The sequence below is a fragment of the Accipiter gentilis genome, chromosome 31 (assembly GCF_929443795.1).
Source record: "Accipiter gentilis chromosome 31, bAccGen1.1, whole genome shotgun sequence".
Lineage (NCBI taxonomy): Eukaryota > Metazoa > Chordata > Aves > Accipitriformes > Accipitridae > Astur > Astur gentilis.
This window is the reverse complement of record NC_064910.1, coordinates 17,879,552-17,903,803: the sequence shown is the minus strand read 5'-3', so window position 1 is coordinate 17,903,803 and position 24,252 is coordinate 17,879,552. Positions and strand designations below refer to the sequence as shown.

The 24,252-nt window shown below is 44.3% G+C and overlaps 1 protein-coding gene across 4 annotated transcripts in view; it reads left to right on the top strand.

The window, feature by feature from the left end:
* Window positions 1-1,372: 1,372 nt before the first annotated feature.
* The window catches only part of ARHGAP6 (Rho GTPase activating protein 6), a 339,162-nt gene continuing 316,282 nt past the window's right edge, over window positions 1,373-24,252 (top strand). Inside the window, exons 1-2 of one of the 4 annotated variants that reach the window (XM_049834634.1) lie at window positions 1,373-1,938; window positions 17,375-17,431. In XM_049834634.1, coding sequence (XP_049690591.1) covers window positions 1,414-1,938; window positions 17,375-17,431 — 582 coding nt within the window. In that variant the 5' untranslated portion in view covers window positions 1,373-1,413. Of the gene's footprint in view, window positions 1,939-14,026; window positions 14,559-17,374; window positions 17,432-24,252 lie in introns of those variants that run through there. The other 3 variants (XM_049834641.1, XM_049834635.1, XM_049834643.1) reach the window with 3 other exon arrangements.

Sequence of the window (24,252 nt, the reverse complement as noted above, 5' to 3'; positions counted from 1 at the left end):
GCTGTAGTCCTCACTGACAAAAGAGCAACAGAGCTGAACCCACCCATGAAGCTAATGGCTAGCTGCAGCTTAATAAAGTTGAAATGGTAAGTAAAGGATGGTGCAGGGCCTCCAAAAAGAACCTTACAAGCATCGCCCTTGACCTGCTTCCAGTGAGGGGAGGACTCAAGTGTTCCCCGCTGGGAGAAGGGGGCAGGAGTCAGATCCCGCAGCTGAGGGACTGCTTCCTCCACTCCAGGTGGGGAAGGAGCTGGCTGCCTGCCTGCCAGCCCTCCTGGGGCTGCGTGGTATTCCTCCTCTGAGGATTTTCTGTTCCTGCGTTTCTTTACAGTTTTGGCTTTCCCAAGTTTGTTCCTTTCTCCTGACAAAGGTTTCCTCGTCTACGCTTGGAGAGCGAGCAGAGAAAAAGCCTGCAGGACATCAGGCAAGTTTAGCTGTTTGTCCTGACGAGGCTTAGCTTCACCGGTCCTACTCCTTTTTTTCTGCTGCTGCTGCCGTCCCAGCAGAACACTTACAGGTCTTGGGTTATCTGTGCTGCCTGTGGGACTCGGGTCTCCATGGGGTTGCTCTGCACAGGCTGTCAGACAGGAGTAGCAGCACATGCGCTCGAAGTAGGTGTTTGTTGTGGTGAGAAATATAAGACCACCTTCTCAACCTGGCACAAAGAGAGACGGGGCTCTGACCAGAACCGCTGGTTGAGCTCCTCTGAAGACCCGGTAGCCCTGCAGCCGTGTGCCGGACACTGCGAGCACCCCGCAGATGGCTCTGTGTTCCCTGAAGGCATCGGCTCCCCCCGACGTGGCCGGGGAGGACGCGGGGGGTCCCAGACCCAGCAGCTGCACTTCGGCCGAGTCCGGCCGGGGCTTTCCCCGGCTGCGCCTCCGGAACGATCGCTCCAAAACCACGACTGCCCCTGCCCGCTCGATCCCTCCCCAAAACCGCGGCCGCGGGGCTCCGTCGGGGCCGCGGGTGGAGAAGGGACACACACACACCCCCCCCCCCGGCACCGGCTCTCCCCGCCTCGGGGAGGGAAGGCAGGCGGGCCCGGGGACCCGGCGGGCTGGGGAGGGACGGCGAGCGGCTCCCGAGCGCGTCGCGGCCGAGGGGGGAGTGACTCTGGCAGGCTGCGGCGAGCCGAGATAAAAGCTCCGCCGCTGCCTCCTTCCCTCCCCTTTTCTCTCGTAACTTTTTTTTTTTTTTCTCCCTCCCTTCCCTCTACCCTCCCAGCAAAGTGACCGCGGCGGTGGCGGCAGCAACCCCGGACGCCGCCATGAGCCCCCCGGTGCCGCCGTCGAGCCGCGCCGCCGGGGGCTGAACCCGGGCGCGGTGTGTGAGGGGACGGGACGGGACACACGACGCCCCGAGAGCCGGCACCGATCCGGGGGGGGGGGGGGGGGGGCAGCGGCCGCCGCGATGTCGGCGCAGAGCCTGCTGAGCAGCGTCTTCTCCTGCTCCTCCCCGGCCGCCGCCGCCGCCGCCGCCCCCGCCGCCAAGAACCTCTCCAAGCGGAGGCTCCGCCAGACGCGCAGCCTCGACCCCGCCATCATCGGCGGCGGCGGCGGCGGCCGTGAGGAAGGCGAAAGCGCGGGCCGGGCGCCGCGGGCGCGGACCACCGGCAGCCCCCCGGGGGAACGCCGCGCTCCTCGGGGAGCCCCGCCGCCTTCCCCCGGCGCTTCTTTCTCCACCCCCAGCACCCCGCTGGAGCGGTCTCCGCCGGGCAGCGCCCTCTTCGACGAGGAGAGCCCCCGCGGGAAGCGGAGCCCCGGGTGGGAGCTGCCTTTCCTGGCGCGCACCCCCTCGGCCTCGGCGTTGAGCGGTCCCGCCGGTCCCGCCAACAACAGCATCTTCTCCTCGCCCCGCCGCTGGCTGCAGCAGAGGAAGGGGCAGCCCTCGCCGCCCGGGCCTCGCCCCGCCGCCTACGTCGTGTGGAAATCTGAGGTAAAGCCCGACCGGGCGGCCCCACGCGTGTCCGCGGGAGGGCCGGGGAGTCCGCCGTGGGCGCGGGGGACACGCGTGGCGTTCGACGTCGCCTCGACGAGGGCTCCGTCTCTCGTGGTGGCGGGCGTTGTAAAACCCTTCCCCTCCCGGTTTCGCACCTCGTAAACCGGAGTCCGCGAGGGGTTCGAACAAGATAGGCGGGTGGTTTTTAATGCGCGCACCCGGCGAGCGGTGATTTATTTGACAACGCACATGTGTGAAAACCACATGAGGAGGGATCGTATTCCAAGAGAAATCCAACTTTGCAATGCAAATATTTATTCGTTTAACTTGGATGTCGTCGACGTTGGGCTGCATATACCGTACCGTGTGGACGAATGTATTCAAAGAATGTGGCGTTGTTTCTTGATAGCGATTGCTCGGCGAGCGGGTTAGGCACAGCCCTTTGTAGCAGAAGAAGAAGAAGAAGAGGAAATTTTTTGTTTGAAGACATTCTCCATCCTGTTCGTGGCAGTGAGGTTTCCCGCTTAACTGTTTGGTTGTGCCTCCTGGAGCTTTTGCGTTGGGGTCGGAAGGCAGCCTTTTCCTTTTATTTCCATTTCCATTTAAATGTATTTATTATAAATAGCCAATACTAACTGGATCTATCAACAAAACAGCCCCGTTGTTTCAGTGGGATGCAGAAGTCCTTGAAAAAGCGTTACCTTACGCAGAGATCTGGGATCCAAAGCCAAACTAGGCACCACGACTACAAAAGTAGTTTTTAAGGGCAACGGCTGCCTCTCGCCCCAAACGAGCCCCCACATCCTCCCTGTTAGCTTGGGGGATAAAAGTTGCCAACATCTGCCAGTTGGGATGGAGCGTCAGCGCTTGGGTGGTGACTTCAGGCACGATGCTGGCTAATGTTGAAGGAGGCGGCTAAGGTTTTTAGCGGTTTTCGAAAGTGGATTATTATTAAGTCTTGTGATCAGAAGGTACTTTTACCAATATTTCATCTTGATGCTTGAATTTTAAGATACTTAACAATTGGTCATTTCAGAGAACTTTGTGGGAGTTGCAGTGTCCGTGACTTAAAAACTCCAGGGAGACAGACAGTGGGTAATGACCTTTAGATGCTTGCACTAATTAAGTTGTCTGCTTATCCACTCATGATTTGATAAGGAACATCAAAAAAGCAGAAGATATTTAAGATTTCCTGTGCACGGTTTCCAAGACTCAGAGCGTGGTCTCTGATCTGCAAATGTAAGCGGGTCTCCCTGTTTTCAATGAATCCACGCAAAGGTGTCGGACACTTGGGGCATTTTTTTCAGGTCTGTACGTCATCAAACCGTGTAGCACAGCACATCTTCAGACTGCAAATTCAAACGTATGTTGGGTTTTTTTCCCAATTTGCTGTGTATCTAGCATTTTTAAGTAGCCGAACCTTTTTTGGGGGGTGTGTGTGTGTGTGTGTGTGTATTATATTACTGATAACATGATTGCAGTATAGTGATGTAATTTATAGTTAAATTTGATTCAGTGCAGTTTCATGTGATGTTACAGCGCTGTTCTCTGACAAATTGTTGTTCACTTGGCATTTGAACCTGGGTGAGTATCTTTCATATGTTTAAGAAATGGGTGTTTACACTAACAAAGTGTGGTCTTGTATTTTGGAGCCATCTTTCTTATCAGTGAGGCCTGATTTTTACAGTAACTGAGACATATATGAGTGTAGTTTAAAAATAATAAAAAAAAAATCATGTTTACAGTAGAAAAAAACCCCAAACCCTAACATGTGATTCTGTTGTAAGAGAACAATTTTGGGAAGGTCTGAGCCCAGTGCTGTCAGAACAAGCGAGTAGCCGTGTCTCTGTGACAGGTCCCTGTGTCCGGGCCGGGGAGGTGACCGGGCCACCCCTCTCCACGAGCCCTCAGTTGGGCGCAAGTGTCGTTGTGGTCGCTGTTCCAGCCGTCACGGTGGTGGGACTGCGATGCTGCACCTGAAGCCGGGCTCCCACGGCGAGTCAACTTTGTCCCTGTGAATTTGTGGCACCGAATGTCAGTTGCCATATAACCTGATACTGGCTGGTTTCAGAGTTTCTATTTTCAAGGCGTTCTACAAATATTAACTTAGTTATAACTGTCAGCAATGACACGTATAAATGATTTTAATCTATATTTTAAAAGAAACTGCACATACATAATTTTCATCGTATTCCCCCTCTTATTGCAGGCATGCATCCTAATGGTCTTCCTGTTTGGTTTTATCTTAAAATACCATTGTTCATAAAGGATTTAGTTGTTTGCTTCCTATTTAGTCCTTATTGGAAAAGCACTTGTTCAGTTTTTAGTACTTGTTCACTTGTTCAGTGAAGGATTCTCTGTCTCTGGGGCTTCACCGTAGCTGTGGCAAAGTTGAGTGTGCTAGAGGAGGTGAAACCCCCCGCGTTTTATTGGGTGAAAAGGAAATAACTGTTTATAATATTGTAACTTTAAAAGGACCCATTATCCAAATTATTGCATTCTCAGTAGGAAATCTGTAGTTCTGTTTTTTTTCAACTTAGAAAATGAAATACATCATGACGATGATTTTTCTCAGCTGTAAAAGACAACTAAATAGATGACTGCAATCTGAAAATGAGCATGGAAGGTTTTGGGTTGAGCACTTAAAAATTCCCACTCTATTAGCCAGGGAATAGAAGAACTGTTCATTGCACAACCTGTTTTCTTTACTTTCATTCCAACACCTTCAGTACAACTGCACTTTTTGGAAAATACTTCTCTAAAGCCACCGTGCAAGCAACAGGGTTATGTGCTAAAAATAATACTTCAGGAGATACAGGTGGGAATTATTTTCTTCCCCCTACCTTAATCTCTAAAGCAGTAAAGAGAAATAAAAATGCCATGGAGGTATTCTCTTCAGAACCCCCCAAAATAATAACTTCTGAGCAGGACCTCCTTCACCTGTCCCAAGCCGCATCTCTGCAGTGATGTCTGGAGGGATGCAGTGAAGATGCGGTTTGCAGCACACGCTGGCATGCGAGCTGTGCAAATCCTGTGCTGGGGCAGCCCGCGGCTTTGGGGCTGCAGGGGTGGGAGTACCTGACCCAGCCGTATTCAGATTTTAAAGCCTGCACCGCACGCTCCCTTACCAGCTGATCTGCGATTTCTGTATATGAGGCCAAAATGTCCGTAACAGCTTTAATATGAGGCCAGGAGAAGGATGGATTGTTTGGTTTACCTTTTTTTTTTTTTTTTTTTTTTTTTTTTTTACTGTAGTTCTTTGACTTCAGCATTTTCTACCACAGCCCTGTCTACGGGCCTAGGGAGGGAAAGGTTGCTGCATGGTTCACACGGCCATTCAGAAATGATTTTTAGTGGAATGCCAGAGTGCGCGGAGAATTTCCGGTTTCAGCAGCAGGTCACACCTAAAGGCTTTACTCAAAGAAAGGTGTTAGGCCTATATTCTTGGATCCACAGATTTTTAGATGCGAAGCATCATGTGACAGAGGTGTCTCACTCCCGGGTGATCTGGCTCTGCTTTATCAACATGTAATTTTATGGACAAGAATATTTTACAACCGTAAAGATTATTTTTATTAGAGCTTTACTTTGCTGACAAGCGTTCCTTCACTGTCTTATTATCTGCTCATGTAGAGGCAGCTTAAATAAAAAACCTGTTTCTGGGTCTGTGGAAATCAGTGACAACATTTCCAGCGGTTTCAGCAGGGCAAAGCCGAGAGGGAGTTTTAGCTAGGGAAACAAGAATTCATCCTCAATTCCTGTCAGATCTCAGCTGTCCCTTTAAGCTGTCTTCCTTAAAGAAACTTCACTTTCACTCTATGCTTTCATTAAGTGCTTCATAAGGTTAAGTGACTCTCTGAGTAAATTAAATATCATGGACAAAGGTGGTAAAAATATGTAGAGATACCTTAATGCCTTGATTCTGCCAACGTTTAGTCATACATTTATGCTTAAGTATGTGAGTAGTCCTGTACAAGTTAAGGATGCAAGTGTTTTACAGTGACTGACTGGAACTTGTTTGCCACATGAAAACTCCAAAATAGCTCAAAACGAATGGATTTGTGTGAAGTCTGAAGTTGTGTTAATTCCTTTGCTTATTTTTCTGTCCTGAAGACGGCAACGGAAAGCCACAGCATGTGTATAACAAATACGGCAAATCATGTGAACGTATCTGAGTAATCTCTTTGTTATGATAAACCAAATCTACACACTTAAACTTACATGGCCTGAGAATTCTGCTATCCTACTCCATGTGTTCGTGATTCATTAAATGTTAACATCTCCAACTAATAAGTTTTTTTGGGGGGAGAGCTGTTTTTAAAGCAATGGTGGCACAATGTGTGTAGCCTTCCCACTTGTGTGCCTGGCCGCCAGGAAGCAGGAGGCACCATCCTGAGTTTGCAAGTTGCTCCTCAGCGCTGTCGGGTTGCCGTGGGCAGTCGGCTCAGTCCTTCCTCAGTTCATCCTCCTCCTGGTGCAGCCTGTGATGGACTGGCTGGCTTGCCCACGGAGGCTTTCTGTCGAGCACAGTGGGCCGAGGGGTTTCCCATGGTGCGGGAGGGAAGGTCGCCCTGGTTCCTCACCAGGTTTTGGGGGAGAAGCCAGGAGTCGTCCTGGTGTCTCCTGAGCTGCTGGCCGGCCAAGCTGTGGCTAGCTGCAAGGATGTTCAAGATGCTCGTCTGCCTTATCAGAACAACATGAGTTTAGCTAAATTATTTTATAACTTCTGTTTGAGTCATATGGAGTGATAATTTAGGGCATGGCAGTCGTAAGTAGTGAATGCTCACAATACCATTTTAAACTGATGGGGACCTTGGGAGGTCAGCTTCCATAAATTCACTTGCTTGATACTTTAAGAGTTTAAATCCATTGGGAAGGCCGTCTCGGATTCCCTCCTTCTGTATCTCCTTGCTTGCCAAAGTTCCGCCCCACCTCCCGGGCATCACTGGCTTTTGCAAATTAATTTTAACTCCATTTTTCCAGGTTGCTGTGAATTGCTAGCTTACTTCTTTCTGCTTTCTTACAACCAGCGCTTGTTTCAAAACTGTGCTGATGGAAGGACATAGATGAAGAGTACTTTCAAAGATAAAGGGTAAAGCAGAATTCTTAAAAATTGGGCAAACCAAGAGGTCACATTCCCATATGGATATATATCTTTGGGTGCTTAAATGAGTATTTTTCTTTGAGGTTAGCAGGACAAACTGTTTTGGAGAGAGAAAGGACTGATCGCATAATCACGTTTGCAGCAGCAGAACCTGTTCATTGTAAATTTAGAGGAGGGAGAGCTTTTCTTTATTTTTCCTTCCCCTATTCAACTGGTAAGCAATGATCGATATATATTCTGAAAATTGTAGGTTACCTACAGAAAAGAGGGAAAGAAGGCAGTTTTCTCCTGTTTGTTAGGATGCAAGAAGAAAACGTGAAATAGAAATATATGTACTGCATCACTTTCAAAAGATCTAGCATGAGATACGTAAGGGAAGTCATCCTTTCCCCAGTTTTCACTAGGCATTGCACTTCAAGTGGTGCTGATGTGACAGCGTGTTTGTCAAACCAGGGGTTAAGTTGAAGCTTTCCAGGTGTACAAGCAAAGCTGCTGCGCTTGGAACTGGGGATAGGGCTGAAGGCTGCAATATTTCCCATCATCTAAAGGTCAATACTCCCCAATAAACTAATTTAATGCTATACATGCAAATATTTTAATGGAATACCCCCTCAACATTTAGTCTCATTTGACAATGTCATATTTATTGCTCTCCAGTTGCCATAGTCTTACAGGCTTTATCTTCCCTGAGCTGTTAGCCTCATTTTTTTGACTTCATTGCTCCTGCATTTGCCTGTGTTTATTGTGTGGCTTGTTATGATGAGATGCTCTAGAATTGTTTCCCCATCAGATGGAAAATATGTCCGTCTTTGGGTAGGAATCATAGGGAATGCATTAAATTGCTGTCAGCCCTAGTTGATCTTTTTGCCATAATGATCTCTGAAGAGTGATATGTAGCTGAAGGGTAAGCTCAGTGTCCGTTATCCTTAAGTGCCTTAATACCTAACCCAGACATTTTTCTATAGGGATGGAAGAGAGGTTTGATCATACTCCTGTGTAGAGCCCTGATTAATTGTCCAGGAAGCAAAAAGGGTTTCTAACATGTTTAAGTGGCTTTTTTGTCACCTTGTTTTTCTGGTCTTCCTCCAAACATTTAAAAAACTGGACACTCCCCCATCCCAAAAATTGCTAACTTGCATTTTTCTCTTTGAGGGGGGCTTTTTAATGAGATGTGTGAGAACTGTGTATTGGAAGGTTTTTGTTTTTGAAAGTAAAAAACTTTGTGTGCTGTTATTTACCACTGAACCGCACTGCTTCATTTTCTTCCGTAAGACACCCTAAAACACTAGACACACAGATTAGTTTCAGCCTAAGTCTGTCCTGTTCAGTGCTGTAAGAGTTCTGTAATTGCAAAATTTGGTGGGCAGAAATCTTGTGGGTGTTGTATGAAGAGGAATGCCATTAAAAATAACTAAATATCTCCAACATTTCTGAATTTGGCAAATGCAGTCTTCCCATTCCCAACTAAATTACGTCTGAAGACATTTGGTGAAAATATGCGAGTTGACAGCTAAGACAGAATTCTCCCCGAGTGTGCATTGCTTAAGTAATGGGAAAGGAACTTGTGAAAATAATAGAAATGAGACCGAAAAGTAATTTTGAGCAGCCTCAAAAATACCAGTGACCCAGACCGCTGTCTTGACTTCAGGATGGAGCAGTGGCACATTTAGCTTTGCAGACTCTCTTTTATGACAGGAGCTGCAGCTGTGACAATTTGCAGGTGGAGAACTTTTCAGGACTCTTTTCACTCTTCTGCGATGTTGTAGGTGTGTAAGCGTATAGGTATTAAGCATGTTTTGTGGGATTTTTTTCCTTCTGCATGTAGATACCATAATGGAAACCAGCAGGGAGTTCTGAGCAAGTAGGGCTGAATACTCATGATGGTATGGTAGTAACTAGATTGTGTCAGTGTCAGAGTTGCAGAGTTGAAATCTTAGCATAAAAAGGTAATGAAAATGAGGGTTATAATGGCAATACTATCTTAGTCTCATTAAACATGATATAACGCTGCTTGTATTTGGGTTTCTGGCTATGTGGGATAGTATTTGAGAATGTAAGGGTCACTGGAATTAAGCTGATGTCTTAAAACATTGCTGTTGTACATCCTGGGTTACACTGGTTTTTAACTGAACCAGGCATCTGGGTGGTGGGAGAAGTGGCCAAATATTCCATTCAGCTTCTGGAAGCTGGAAAGGGGGCAGTGAGAAAGTAAGGGCAAGATTCAGACTTCATTGGAATTTGACGTTGCGACTCATCGTCCAATTTTGCAAGTTATTGAGCTCTCAGACTTCAATCTGACAAGAGTACTCAAGTGTGTGCTTTACTTTTGGCGGGTGAATACTACTAGTCAAAACAGAGTATCCGGTAGGAATCAAAGCCTTTAGGTATCATTCAGTTGTAGGAATTTTACTTACTTCATGTACCTCTCTTTAAAACTTTTCTATCTGTTGTGCAGATGTTTAAGCTGTGTTTGATCAAAATAATTTCTATTGTTTTTTTTTTTTATCTATTCTTATCCTGTAGCAATAATACATATCAATGGAAATGTATGCGCAGGCTTTCTGGTTGAGTTTCAGCTTTTCCTAGATGTGTACAGATTGGCTATTTCAAGTTACACGCCTGTTCCACTCCGGGTGTCAGCAAGGAGTTACTAAATCCCCAGGAGAGTTAAGAGTGTTTTTGAAGGATTTGATGAGCTTCCAGTGCTTGACGGTCGCCACATTGTCGTACTGGAACCAGATGTTGGGTACCACATGTTTGTGTTTTTGGAGCTAAGTAGGTTAGGTACTGTGTCTCTGGCCTGTAAAAACAAACATCAGTTTCCCACCCTAAAGCTCTCATCCCTGGGTCATCATCCTCACGATCCTGGCTATGGGAACAGCTTGCATCAGCCTCCCAAGTTGTGAAACCAGAACTGTCTTTTCCGGATCTTCCTACTCTCTTCTGTAGCCTCTCAAAGACAAGACCTTCTGATTTATGATATTTATCTATGAGGATTCTTTGACAGTGTAAGGTCAAAAAGAGATTTTTGAGCATTGCACTTAATGAGGATGCACATGAGCACTCAGTCCCATGCAGAAACTCTCCCTGTGGCTGCTGAGAACCTGCTAGGACTTTGGCTAGATCTTGCTTTTCTCTTTCCCCCCCCGTTCCTTTATGAGTTCCTGTTCCATGCACTTGGACCTTTTCAGGTTGGGCTTGCCTTTTATCCATTTCTATTTGTCCTTGTTGTGTTTATCTTCAGTTATCCTCCATGGCAAACATTAAAAAGGAAGATAATATGCCTTTTTCTTGCTTTCATCCCTTTAGTTCATACTAAAAAAAAGCTGCTTTACTGTAGCTGTAGCCTATTATTTGGGTTGGCCGAGTCAAATGTTAATGAGTCCTTTTGTTCTAATAAATTATTTGTCTCATAAATGGACAAAATGGTTTTCAGCAAAGTACAGAGTATGATGCAGACTTTGCTAACAAATGAAAGATTAATTTTTTTATACTGTGATTAAGTTGACTTTTGCACTGCCTGAGAGTCATGCTTCTCCAAAGCACTGGCTTCCTGGATTTGGTTTTCAGTGATGGGGCTGTACCTCCACTGAATGTCTACAACTGATTTTGTAAGAGAAAGACTAATACAAATTTTCCATTGCTATTTTCAGGTTTTATTTGCTTTATCCCTTTGTTTTCTGCCACTGTTGTAATACAGCAAGATGTTTTTTGAGCACTGTCTTTTTCTTTTTTCTCTAAAGGGTAATTTCAGTTGAGTTGCACCCTACTGAGAGTAATGTGGTGAGAAACCAGTTGGCAGTGCTCTGTTCGGTTTTCATTTGCCTCTCTCTCTAAAAGTCTAAAAATATTCCTCCTACAGGAAATGTTTTTCATTCTGTTATGTCTTTTGCTTCCCGTAGGAGGTATTTCTTTTAATTTATTGAATAAACCTTTCTGAATTGTATTCCCCTAAGAGTTTAAGCACAATAGAGTCTTTGGGCAAACTGTCCAAGAGATCTCACCATCTTCTGTTTTTAGAAGATATGCAATTGTTTCTTTGTACAGTGCTGTCAAGCTCAGGGACAAGCTGACACTTACTTGAAATGGGAGAATTTGAAGGTTAAGAACGTGGATTAACACATCTGCTCTAACTTCTCAAATTTTGTTGTTTTGATCGTACATATCTCATATTTATCCTTCTTAAATTATAAAGAAATCCCTCATCTCTTTTCCCTGCCCTCTATTTTAAAAGGATTCTGGGCAATATTTCGATCTCCATCTCATTACCACAATTTCTTTTGTAAGTGGATGTGTATATAGGAAGGCTAGATCCTTGTAACATCCTGGTTGGAAGTCAGCTATGTTTAGCTGTTAATTTAACGTGGATGACAGTGCAGACTGTTATTTGAAAGGGGTGGTGGGGAAAGAGAGGCTGGGATAGATTACATTTTCATGCTCCAAAATAAGACCCTATCTGCTCTATCCTAAATTAGAACAATATGGCTGAGTTTTCTTGTGGCTATTTCATAACATTCCTGCTGACAAAATTTGGTGTGCCTTGTGCTCATTGCTTCACTACTGTTTCTCAAGCATGTGTTCGTGTCTCTGCATCTAGTGACAGCTCTTGTAGCAGCCTGCCACAGGGACACGTCTCGTAGATCTTTAGAAGGGGACAACATACTCGCAAATGATACACAAAGTGGGCTGCGCCAGAGAGTGGGTACCAAACCATAGCCAGCTGGGAGAATTAGGTGGCCAAATTACTTAAATAAACACAATTAGAAGTTTTACTTTTTTTTCTGAGATAACGTGCCTTAAATTCCATACTCGCTAAAAGAATGTGATTTAATTGGCAGTCAACCTGTATGGAGGGCTTTAAGCAACTTTTTAATAGAATAATTAGTTAGAATTACATTGGTAAATTTGCATATTTTAAAAATCTCTGGCACGCTGACCAAAATGCTTCTTGATCCTTTTCTTTGCTTGAGGTCTGAGCGTATACCATTTCCGCTCTCCATCGAGGCTCAGACAGAACCTTTCTGTTTCATAAACCTTAACAGAGGCAGGATGAATGTGACAGCTGATCATACTTTTCTTTCTTGGACTGAACGATGTAACAGAGCCTCCTGCCTTTTTTTTTAGCCCAAATGCAGCTAAATTACACCACCTCACATGGATCAGAGAAAAACCTGTTAGATAAGTTAGTGAGCGGTGGAAAGTGCATAATGTGGAGAACAGGGTGGCTGTGTAATGGGTTGTATGGGCAAAAAAGGTAACCGGCAGGCCAAGGGAAGTGTCTTCGCCCTTACGAGCCACATCTGGGCTCCTTTGTATAAGGGAGGTGTTGACATACTGGAGCGAGTGGGGTGGAGGGCCATCAAGGCGGTTAGGGGATGAGAGTGCTTAATGCACAAGGAAAGGCTGAGATTTGTTTCAACCTGGAGAAGAATAAGGGGGGTTGTAATTCCACTTTTACTACCTACATGGGGACTAAGGAGAAGATGGAGCTGGGTGTTGTCAGAGTTGCACAATGACAGTCACAAGTTGCAGCAAGAGGTGTTTTGAGTAGATCTAAAGAAAAAACCATTCACAGCAGGAGTGGTTAAGTGTTGAAATGGGTTGCCCAGAGAGGCTCTGGAATCTGTCCTTGGAAATTTTCAACCCTTGACAGGGCAAGGCTCCAAGGAACCCAATCAAGTTTTGAAGCTGGCCCTGGTCTGAGCAGGAGGTTGGACCAGGTGACCTCCAAGGTCCCTTCTGACCTAATTTTTTTCTGTGATTCTGTGACTTTTCAGTATCATTTATTTCCCCAGTAGAATGAAAACTCTGCTGTCTTCCCTTGTACTACAACATACCTTTGATGGAACAGAAGTTGCTGGGTTACTGCAGAAAGTATGATGCTCTCCAGCATCAACATTGGAAGCAGGCTTATAAGAAAAGTGATTTCTTTCATTGTGCCGTTCTACAAAGTTGTTGCTGTGGTACCACTCTGTGAGGCATAGCCTGCCATTACACTGCAGCTACACTGCTGGTGTCTCACAAATGCAAAGAAAGCCAGGGTGGTTTTTTTAAACGTCAGTAAAATTAAAAAAAAACCCAACAAACAGCCAAATTCAAGTGTTTTGCAGACACAGCTTGAGAGTGCTCTAGCAGAACTTCAGCAGGAATTTGGCAGGAAAGTTTCAGTAACTACTTGCCAGGTAGGCCTCCTGCCAGCTTGTTTAACCAAGTCTGCCTGCATATTCCAGCATTAGGGAGCCCAGGGTCCGCAAGGTATCTACCTTCAGGCCAGTGTGCTGTTGGGACAGACCTGCTCTGAAGTTGAGCTCCATCTGCTTTTGTGGGTTATTTCACTTCAGGTTTAAAAATATTGAACATTTGACAAAACATTGTTATCTTTTCCTGCCCCATTTCATGGTGGTTCAGTGTGCTCATGACAGCCCATATGATGTGCTGCCTAAAACACTTCCATTCTATGCCTGTAGTAAAAGGATGGTACAGAAGCATTCCTGTCAGTTCAGCTTTTCTAACTTCCATATTTTGTCATCTTCCTGAGTGTATTATAAAAGTAAAAATAATCTGGGAGAGAAACGGAAGAAGGAAAAAAACCTGAAGTATGCAAGAAGGAAAGGAAAGGAAATCTCCTGCTGAGCTTTGGGCTGGGAATTGCATCAAATACACAGAGAAATAGGTGTGGCAGTAGGACAGTTCAGGCTTTGCCTATATTGTCTTACACAGCAACAGTTTAACCTGATCTTGACCTTACAACTTAGGAGCTTAAGGGTACAGTTACGTAACTGGGATCAGTCAAAGCTAAACTAAACTGGAATAGGCAGATGGGGCCACAGGGCCCGGAAAAAGCTGGTACCAAATTGGCTTCCTGAACTAAATGCTTCCATGCTGCTATTTAAAAGGAGCACAGGTCATAATTTGCTGCCATTTGCAAGGCAGTAGTGGGCTTTTTTGAGCTTCTGGAGTACGTTGGTCAACATCTGATCTGCTGTGTCTCTTCCTCTTGCTCTTGAGAAACGGTTATGGCAAGTCTGCATTTAATGGCACAGGTTTTGTCAAGCAGGTGCAGCCTCCAGCATATGAAATTGGGCTGACAGAAGGATCTTGCCCACAGTAAAACAAGGCCTTGATGGCTTGGAGTCATAACCTTTTGCAGTCTCAATAAGTGCTCTTCTCCTTGAATGGACAAGAAAATAAAAAGAGAAAAAATGGTGACTGTGGATTACAGCTGCGTGGTTCAAGTAAAAGGAGATAAGGAAGGGGAGAAGACTGAAACAGTGTAAGAAGTGAGTAGCTAAGTAAAAAGTCATTAGGGCTGGAAAATAGGATTGCCTCTGAAGTGCCACCACCGCTGTGAAGAGGAGAGCTGTGACTCCAGCTTGGGCCTCCCTGCCCCGTCTCACGGTGTGACGTCCTGGTTTCCTCCTGGAAAAGCTGCGCTCGAGGTGCCGTCCCGGGGCTGCTCTGTGCTTCGCGGAAGAGAAGCTCCCACCTCCAGAGCGGTTTGGTGAGATGAAAGGTGGGTGTTGGACCCAGCAGTGCGTGGTCCTTACTGGCTGCCGTGGTGTGTTGTGCTCCCTGAATAGTTCTCGCCATCGTCTCGAGCGATGAGATTTTCTGAAGCCCCTGACTCGCTTTTGAAGATGAACCTCAAGCTCCTGAATTGTTTAGATAGTTTTTGAAATCTTGTTCTAGATCTTTTATATCCTTACTTTTTGTTATAGTAATTAGAGCCTCCTTCCTTTCTTCTTCCTTCCCAGAGGAGGAGGTCTGCAACATTGAGGTCTTCCACACAACTGAATACCATTTTTTTAGCAGTGAAAGGGGTCTTCTGTCTTGTCCATATGCCTTCTTGAGCTGTTTCTCTTTTTAGTAGCATTTTTAACTTGTCTCTCTAAATATTGTTTGCGTTTTGTTTGTGCTTGTTTTGTGGCAATTATTGTGTGCTTTAGCACAACTTGCTATATTACATTTGCCTTCTACTACCATTTGTTGTTTTCAGCTTGTGACAGGCTATCTGCTTTTTTTTTTGGTAACATGTCTTGAGGCTGTATCAGTGTGTTATTACATTTCAAATGTATGCACTTTATTTCTTAAATCCAGTAGCATCCAGCTTATACACTCAGATTGTAAATGGAAATTCTGATTGCTGTAGAGTGCGGGATCTGGCATAAGTGCCAGAATTAAAAAGAGAAGATCTGCTGTTCTTTGGTAACTCCTTCCATCCTTGTGATAGCTGACCTGGAGGGGACACTGGGGGAGCTATGCCGCAGTGCTGTATTTGTCAATCAGAGCTTCCTCTCTGGGAGTCTTTTGAAAACAAAGGTCCCTGGTGTTTAGATACTGGGTTCGAGGGCTTGGTTATTTGGGAGTCTCTCTGACAAACTGGCTGGAAGCTGGATATTGTCTTGCTTTCATTGGAGGAAGTCCTTCCTGTATCCCGAAGGCTGCTGAAGGCTGCAGCCCCAGCAGAGCCAGGGAGGTGCCACTGCAGGAGGAGTGGGTAGAGATAATGCGGCATGATCCGTATTGCCTGTGCTCCACAAACGTCAGCTTTTACACCGTGTCTTCTGAATCCTGATGGCAGGGGTAGGGAGCAGAGAGAGCGCTCATCGCTTGAGAGGTTAAAGAGCTGTTGCGCCCTGGAAATAGAGACATTGGGAGCAGCGATGAGCAAATCTTTATGGCAGTTGTGGTGGCTACACAGTTTGTTATGGTCTCAGGTGGCAGGACACCTTTCCTAAGTGCTTTGAGCTCTTGGAAACCCTTCTTCTGGACCAAGTCCACCTACTTGGACTTACGATTCAACATGAGATTTAGCCATAGACCTTTTTTGGAGCCGAAGATAGCAGGCTTAAGATGTCACTTGAATTACAGTTGAAAAGAAGGATTCCTGCAGTGAATTATTTATTCCTGGCCTCCTTACAGTTTTTTGAAATATGCTCCTTTGGTTGAGATAAAGGCATTTGATAACCATATTGCTGTGCTAGAGGGTGACTGGCCGCTTTAATTAAAATAGGACCAAAGCATTTGTAGGAAAGCAGGAGGTCTTCTTGTGCTGGATCTAATTCAGACAGATGGAGTGAAAGCCAAGAAGCAAGGAGAAATATGGTTGGCAACATCTGGGGCAAATCAAAGCAGAGCTAGAAGGGAACAATTAGTTGGGATGTTCCCAAGGAGAGTGTGGAAGATGCCTGTAGAAGGTAGATAGCAGGGGGAACTACAGAGGGGCTTGCTTACTGACCCCTCTTGAAAGAAAATCCAAGGCTAGAGGAGGCTGAAAGCAGAAAAAGGAAAGGGGAGTTTGCTTGGCATGTTCCTTGGAGCCAGTGATAAAGTGCCTGGGGAGCAAAGGAAGGGGTCTCCTTCCAGGCTTGAGGACTGGGAATGATGGTGCAGCAGAAGCAGCTGCTGAGCTGTTGAGGGCACAGAACAAGCAGCATGGGGGGAGCGTAATGAGACCTCCCATCAAGTCCAAAGGTTATTTTTTTTTGGTATTTTGGTTATTTTATAACCCAGCCTTTGCAAGCAGAGAGACTGAGGAGCCCTGCTGGGAAGGGCATGAAAGATTTGGGAAGGACTGGGATAGCTGAAGAGAGATCTGGTCACCGCTGAACATAGAGGGAGATGGAACCGGGGGAGCTGTTGTGTTGTGCACTCAAAGTGCCATATATATTTTGGGATAAGTGGTTGAGTTGCTGGGGTTTGTCTTATTAGCGAAGATTATTTTGTGCAGTGGTGAAGTGTTCTAATTTGCTTTGCAAGCCCTAATGAAGCCTGGAATTGAACCCCTGAGGAGAGAAATAGTGAATTGCATCTCTATGTTATCACACCTTCTGTGAGGGGTAGTTGCCCAGGAGAGCCAGACTGCAAGTAGTTGATGGGAGGAAAGGGAACAGTTTAGTAGCACAATAAGGGAAAAGGAAACTAGAGGTGCTTTTGGTATTATGAACTGCAGGGGAATTATTTAATTTTTGTGACAAGATGTTTTGCCTGTAAAATATGTATATTTAATACATATATTGTTTCTTTCTTCCTAAACTTGCAAATAATCTTTGCTATGTTATTTTTTTGCATGGAAGATATTCTTTGTGGCTGGGTCTTTCTCTTCCATGAAGCATTGCCACGTGGAAAAATGTTAGTTTAACCATTTCACAACAATCTAAGTACACCTGGAGCGCAAGTTACTAAAAAGCTGTATGTTACTCGTACATTGAAATTTTGTATAATGCCAAGGAAAAGAAAAATCATGTAAAATGTACCATTTCCTAGTAATGTACATCTCTCTGTTGTAAGGCAAGGTTTTATTGTCCATCTCTTTCTTTGTTCTGTCAGGAAACGTCTCCCAGCTATGAGATGTGGTTTTCTGGAGATGAGACACTGCAAAGCAGGGTGAGTGAAGTTCGTAGCGGGTAGAGCTGAGGCTCCTCAGACATGTGTTTGAAAGCCCAGTGTGGTGAGTCAGTGGGATATTGCTTGGCATTCCAGCACAGCAACTCCATGGTTGCGTAGACCACCACACCAGGGACCACCGTGCTCGATTCAGATGACATTAGGTGTCCCTGCGAAACTCCTCCAGATGCCTTTTACTGAGGAGCTTCCAGAACAAGGAGGCATGTGAGCAGTTGTGAGATCAAATAGTTGGAGGTCACTTGCCTCCGGAGAGAACTGGAGGGCTTCTGCCTTTACTTCAGAGTGAGGAATTGGTGATTTATGCTCAACTGGCGCAACATCAATGTGTAGAAAAGGATGTAACATACTGAATTTGGAAGAAATGAAGATTATTTTTTTTCCCCATGCTTTTTATTAGGATAACTCTGGAAATACTCTGTTTCTGGTTTGCTTTTGTTCTTCCCAGCTTTTTAGGAGATACTTGTACTAAAAGAGTTGAGGCAGTGCTCAAGACCATTGAGGATGAAATTCATTTACCCAGCTTGGAAAAGGATCAGCTGCAGATTTTACTGCAGGGACTAAGAAAGCTTTTGCCCTTTCCTTCTTCCTCCCCTGGTGCTATGGATTGGGGCTACATCCACTCTGGAAGAACATATGTTTTATTTACAGTATGCACAGTTTAGATGCTTCTTAGAGTTATCTTTTGACTTCCTCCGGAAGAGTGAGACAGAAGCAGTGGGCAGGCGATTGCTGGGTCCTTAGGAGCTGCCTGGGGGTGGCTCATTGAAGCACCGGGAAGGGACAAGGCTCAAAAAATCAGATCTGCAGATGAGCCTGTGGATTTGATGGCTAATCCACGCAGAAGCATGGGAAGCATCTGCTGTGAGGGCTAGGTCTTTGTGCCACATGGCCGTGCTGAGTAGGGCAGTGGGGTTGGGTGGGATTTGGCAAGTGCTGCTGGGTGTTTCCCTGATGGGGGGAAGAGGATGCAGCATTAGTTATTTCTGGAAACTACACAGCCTAGAGAAATTATTTTTAGCTGTTAGATAACTGGTTTAAATGGGGATTATGCCCAAATTAGGGACGAGACAGTAAAGCTGAGTGATAAGAGTATCTGTTGTTTCTTCCCTGACTGTGGGAGGTTGAGGGACAGAAATGGGCATCTGACAGCGTGATAATCTGCACAGAATCCAGAGGATTCGTGTGGGCATCCCTGCACCACGGGTCGCCTTGCATTGCGAGGTGACTTTTACATTACCATAGTGTCTTGGTAACCTATTTGTGGGTTAGGATATCACTGTACAAGGTGCTGTATAAACACAAAAGACTTCTTTTTTTCTTCCAGAAATCTTACAGAAGAGACAACAGATAGACACAGTTGCACCAGGAATTGTACAGAGACTGTTACGTGATATTTAGTGGCCTCAGCAAACAAACGTTTTGCCCTTGCTAAGTTTTAGAGAGTCTTAAGTCATGGGAATAATAGGTTAGTAGTACAGATATTTGGGGGTAATTTCTTCAAGAATGAGGGGAGAAAGCATGAAGCTCCCAGTACACAAAACTGGGTAACAGAGACCTGACACAGTGGAATGAATGTAGGCAGTAGCTGAGGATGATGGAGAGGATGGGACTAGTTAGGGGGTGGGACATGTTTAATGTTTGATTTAATAACAGGCTGAGATGCAATGGAAGGCTACATAGAAAAAAGCAACATCATCAAAGCCAAATAGTCTTTGCAGAGCATTCTCGATGAATGTAAGTAGAGCAGCATTGTGTTGGAAAGGCGAGGAAAGAGAATGCCAGAGCCACTGAGAAGATAGAAGTCGGTTTAGGATTTCTAGGTGGGTTTTGTACTGAAAAGGCTGTGTATTGACAATTTGTGTATAAATATAACTTCTAGCTCCTGGCTGAAGGTGGATGATAGGAAGAATACTGCATATACTGACCTTTGTTGTTTTCCTGCCTGCCTTTCCACAGGCATCAGATTTTCCCTGTGTCCTGGAGAGTATGTCTAGATGCACAGTGCAGTGTGGTGTAAAGATCTCTGGTATATGCTGGGAAGCCAACGTGGTGCAGGGCTGCTGTGCTGGGTCTGCTGAGGTCCCAAAGTAGTGCAGCCATGATTCTGCAGTGACTAAGCTAAGAAATTTAATAAAACCTAATAATCTCTTGAGAGGGTGCCAGGTACTGGGAAACTGCAGTAATAATAAATGAAAAGTAAATGAATTTAAGTATCAGTCTACTTTTATCTCTACAGTATCTAAGTTTGTTTCATTAGCACACGCTATACCTTACTGGAGTATTGGATCATGCTTGTACTGTGAAAGGAGTTTGACATCCTTTACGTGTGACATTACCTAGAGATGAAGCATAAACCCAAGTTCAGCTGTTGCCCCTATAGTGATTGATACCTCATCACCCCACTTGGGTCCTGTCCCAACTGGAACCTGGCTGGCTCTCTGACAGTCCTTTGCCTGGGGCATTTTTATTCTCCTTCCCAAGAGGTGTCTTACGATCTACTTTCTTGATCCCCATGAGCGGTGTTGTGACGTGGGGACGGTGCACCTTATCAGTCAGTTACTCGACAGCTGTGGTGGCTGTGGAGGTACCACCCCTGTGGTGGGTTACTGTAGCCTGGTGGCTGGACAAGAGGCAGAGGCATCATCGTCAGAAAGGCAGGAGGTTATGTCTATGGTTTTAAGTACACAAATTTAAACTCTAGGCAGAAACACGTGTTGGGTTTTTTTTGGTAACAGCAGCAAAAAGATTTTGATGAATGATACCAACAGGCTAAGTAATTCCTTTTGTTTGAAAGTTATTCAGTTTATTCCAAGGACATTTTGCAATGTTTTCTTTGCACATTAAATGTCTTAATGGAGAGCTGGCATCTTGCTGTGAATTATTAACACTTACCTAACACGTGTTTACATATGTTTGCCTTGAAACTTAGCTCTGTATTTCTATCTGAAAACACTGAGGTTTTGAGGCTGTGCTTTAGTAAAGGTGCAGATGAGGTAGGAGAAAGTGGCTGCCAGTTGTTCATACATAGCAATTGTGCTATGCATCTTCCAGTGTTGCTAACTCTGAATTTCTGGGTTTCTTACCTGTTTGTTATGCCCACTCAACTACTTCTGAACTGTTACTCTGTCAGCAGCAGTAATTGTAAGCCTCTTCTCAAAATACTTTCTTCATTATTTCTCTCTGAGAAGGGCAAACCAACCTTCAACCATACGCAGTACTCTGGAGCGCTTTGTTGCCTGGAGCCCCATTCCTGCCCGTACCCAGCCCTGGACCGCAGCAGCAGGTGGGGCACACACCAGGGCACAGCTTTTGTCTTCTTCAGCACCTCAGCCCCCTGACAAGGAGAGGGGCACCCCGAAGCATGACACTATCTTTCATTTGGATGGGTGTCTTCATGTTCACCATTCCATATCTTTTTGGAGACAGACTGTCAAGTTTCCACCTTGTATAATGGTTAATAACGTCTCACAAGGAAGTTGCTGGGTATTATAGCCAAGGTTGCATGGTACAGTTCCTGGTCCTGATCCTGGTGCCCTCCAGAACTATATCATTGTCCCCAAACCAGGGATGACTTCTGCGAGAACTTGCTTTGATGGGAGGGAAACTTCAGTAAAAATTGGTTTTGCAGTGGCCACTTTTTAGTACTGGGGAAAAAAAGAGACAAAAGCACAATAAAACCACCAGAAGCTGAAGACCCGTTCTCCATTTATGAGGCCAAATATCTTACTTGGAAATGCAAGTTTAGGAATGTCACTTGAATTATTGGTGACCTTGTCACTTGAGAAGATGAATTGTTAGCTTTTGTCCTGGAAGACGGATATTTCTGTGCCTTGATTAGATCTTTGTATGAGAAGTTAAGAGTAGAAAAGGCAACTTCTAATCTGGGGTTCAATAATTCAGCCTTGTTAGGGCACCGATGGCTTTCACAGAAGTCCTTAACCTAGTAGTTAGCCATTAGCAAGTGGAATCTAATGATTTACCTTTATCTGAACAAACATCTTGTAAAAGGACAGCACAAAGGATCCAGTGGCAGATGCAGTGAAGCCTGCCCTGACCGCTCTAAATTTGTTGTGTTGGAGGCAAACACACCGAAATCATCCCTGTGCAGCAGTTGCAGGTCATGGGGCAGTTCTGCGTGCCTGGGCTTTGCCACCAAAGGGTTTCTCTGCAGTATTGGTGGCACTGGCGAGACAGCCGAACATGCCTGGCTGTCCTTGGGTGCATGCCCCCTGCCCTGCGGGATGTCCCCTGAAGGGCCCACGTCCACTGCGTGTGCCGTCTCACCTACGGGACCTGGCTTGAAGGTCCCTTCATCGGAGGCGGGTGTGAGTAAGGTACCCGGTACGCTGCTCCTCCACCTTTTTCCCCAGCTGAGTTGTAAAGGTGTACGTCGCGTGGTGTTAAAATCAGGAGGAGGTGGCTGGGCTTTGCTTCTAAAATAGCTTATTTGACTGAAAGAGTAGAAGTGATGGAGTTGTGGACATCCAGGAAAATTGTAGGTTTGAAATTAGGGAAACAGGAATATGCTTTGAGCATTAAGACATGTAAAAGCACTTTTCACTCCCCTTCTCTTAATTACATGCAATGCCATAAATAGGACAAGAAAAATGATACTGTTCAGTGAGTGTTTAATGTGTAAGATTTTAAATCTTTTCTTTCTCGATCTTTTCATCTTAAATGGCAGTTATCAAGGTGAATCTTAGAATTAACTACAATATGTATTTCATCTTAATTGATGACTCTCTTTAAACTACTTGAAAAAATAAGAATTTGAATTTTAAAGGCATACAGTTGGCTATACTTAAAGGCATGTATATTGGCTTTTGGTTGATTTCTGATCCTGGGCTCCAAGTCTGCTCATAGACATAGCAGGAGAGAACTGCTCACAGGCAGAATTAATTAATATTTATGGTGCCTTTATCTTGCTAGAATGTGCTAGACTTCAAAGTGCCATGCTTTGATTGTTTTGTAAAAATGCAAGGCACTAGTCTGTAGGAGAAGTATTTCTAGCCAGAAAATCAGAGATTTTTGTAGCAAGTTCTGCTCTTTTTATATTTTTTTTTTTTAAACTGAAGAGTTTTGTATGACTGATGAACATGAAGCTTTATCAAGCAGCATGCTGATTTTAATTGGCATGGTTTCTTTATCAGTGGTGGTCTTATTTAAAACATGCCTTAACATCTTATGGAATTAATTAAATATTACTTTGCAAATGGTATGGTGTTTCAACAGATGTGTAAATACCATGCTCCTCCTAACAGGAAAAGGTCACAAATAAGTCAGCTTTAAAATTAGGGTTGGTCATGTAATGCTTGTGAAGGAAGTACGGTCTTTTATACTGAAAAAATAGAGGGTATCCTGGTTCCTATTTTGGGACTGAAGCAATATCATTTTTTGTCAGGGAATCACAACACATGGTCCATTTTTAATACATGTGTTTATTTTAATAAAATGAAAACTAATATTCAATCAAAAAAGCTATAATGCGATGCTGTCAGTCAGGACTCTGTTGTGGTCTCCGCTTGACGGTATTTATTTCTGTCTGTGATTGGGGTTTGTTTTTTCAGTTAATTTGCCTTCCTGTAGTAGGGAGTACTGTATTTATTAGATTTTACCATGCCTAATCTAACACGAACACCTGCTGGGAAGCTGTAATACAACATCAACTGTGGTGGTGAGATAAGGACCTGATTTGTTTTTACTTGACACTGTTTCATATTTACTGTATTTCTTTAAAAAACATTTTGGAAATTTTGGTTTGGTGTGCATATTTGTTTAAGCTGTCCCATCAATCACGGCTATGTTTTACTTCCATAGGCAATGCCGTGTCTGACTCCAGTATGTCCCTGCACAAGTCTCTTGATAATCTTTTGTGTAAGACATGATCTGCCTCCTTCCAGACTTCCTACATCCACAGGCTTATTTAATTTTGAGACTTTTTTCGCTTCACTGATCTTCTTTGTTCTGTAGATGACTCTGTACTTCATGGCTTAGAAAGAGCTTCATAGAGAGACTCGTTCATATTGTGAGAGGAGTAAGCAACAATCATTTAGAAAGTGTGTTGCTCCTATGACTTAATCCAATATACTGAATGGGAAAGAAACAACGAATGTGTATGATTATTGTCATATCTGCTATGCTGTTTGCAACCAGTGAATTAACACATGAATACATTTATAAGATGGTATTTGTCGCAAAATATTTTTAATCATTTTTGTATGGGGTATGACATTTCTTTGCTTGGATGCCTTACCACATCTTGGAAGGAGACAGTTGACATGTCGTTCATGTTTGAAGTAGCATTCAACAGGATATGAATTATTTCGTCCTTATATATATGAGCAGTATTATATTCTGTCCTCCTCTGCTCCCAGGAGAAGAATAAAAATCAGATAAAATTGATATTAAGTGTGTATATTCCATGCATATCCAGAATGACAGAACGAGTCAGTGAACTGAGGATCTGTAGGGCAACACAAATTAATGACCATATTTTATCTATAAGTGCTGGGTATTTATATTGATGCTTTATAATCTGATTTATGTGGATGTATTTTTTAAATATCCCTTGAACTGAAGGACATCACTCATTTTGATGTTTCCCTATAAATATAATTTCATCTATATATGCTGAGATCAGAAACAAATATGCAGCTGAAAAGATAAGATTTAAAAGAACTACACCCATATAACACTGCAAATATATTTCTCACACATGTGTATGTTTCTGTATAGTTTTGTGCATGAATAATTTATGTACGTTCAAATAAAGGACAAAATGTTTCCCACATTTGGCTTTG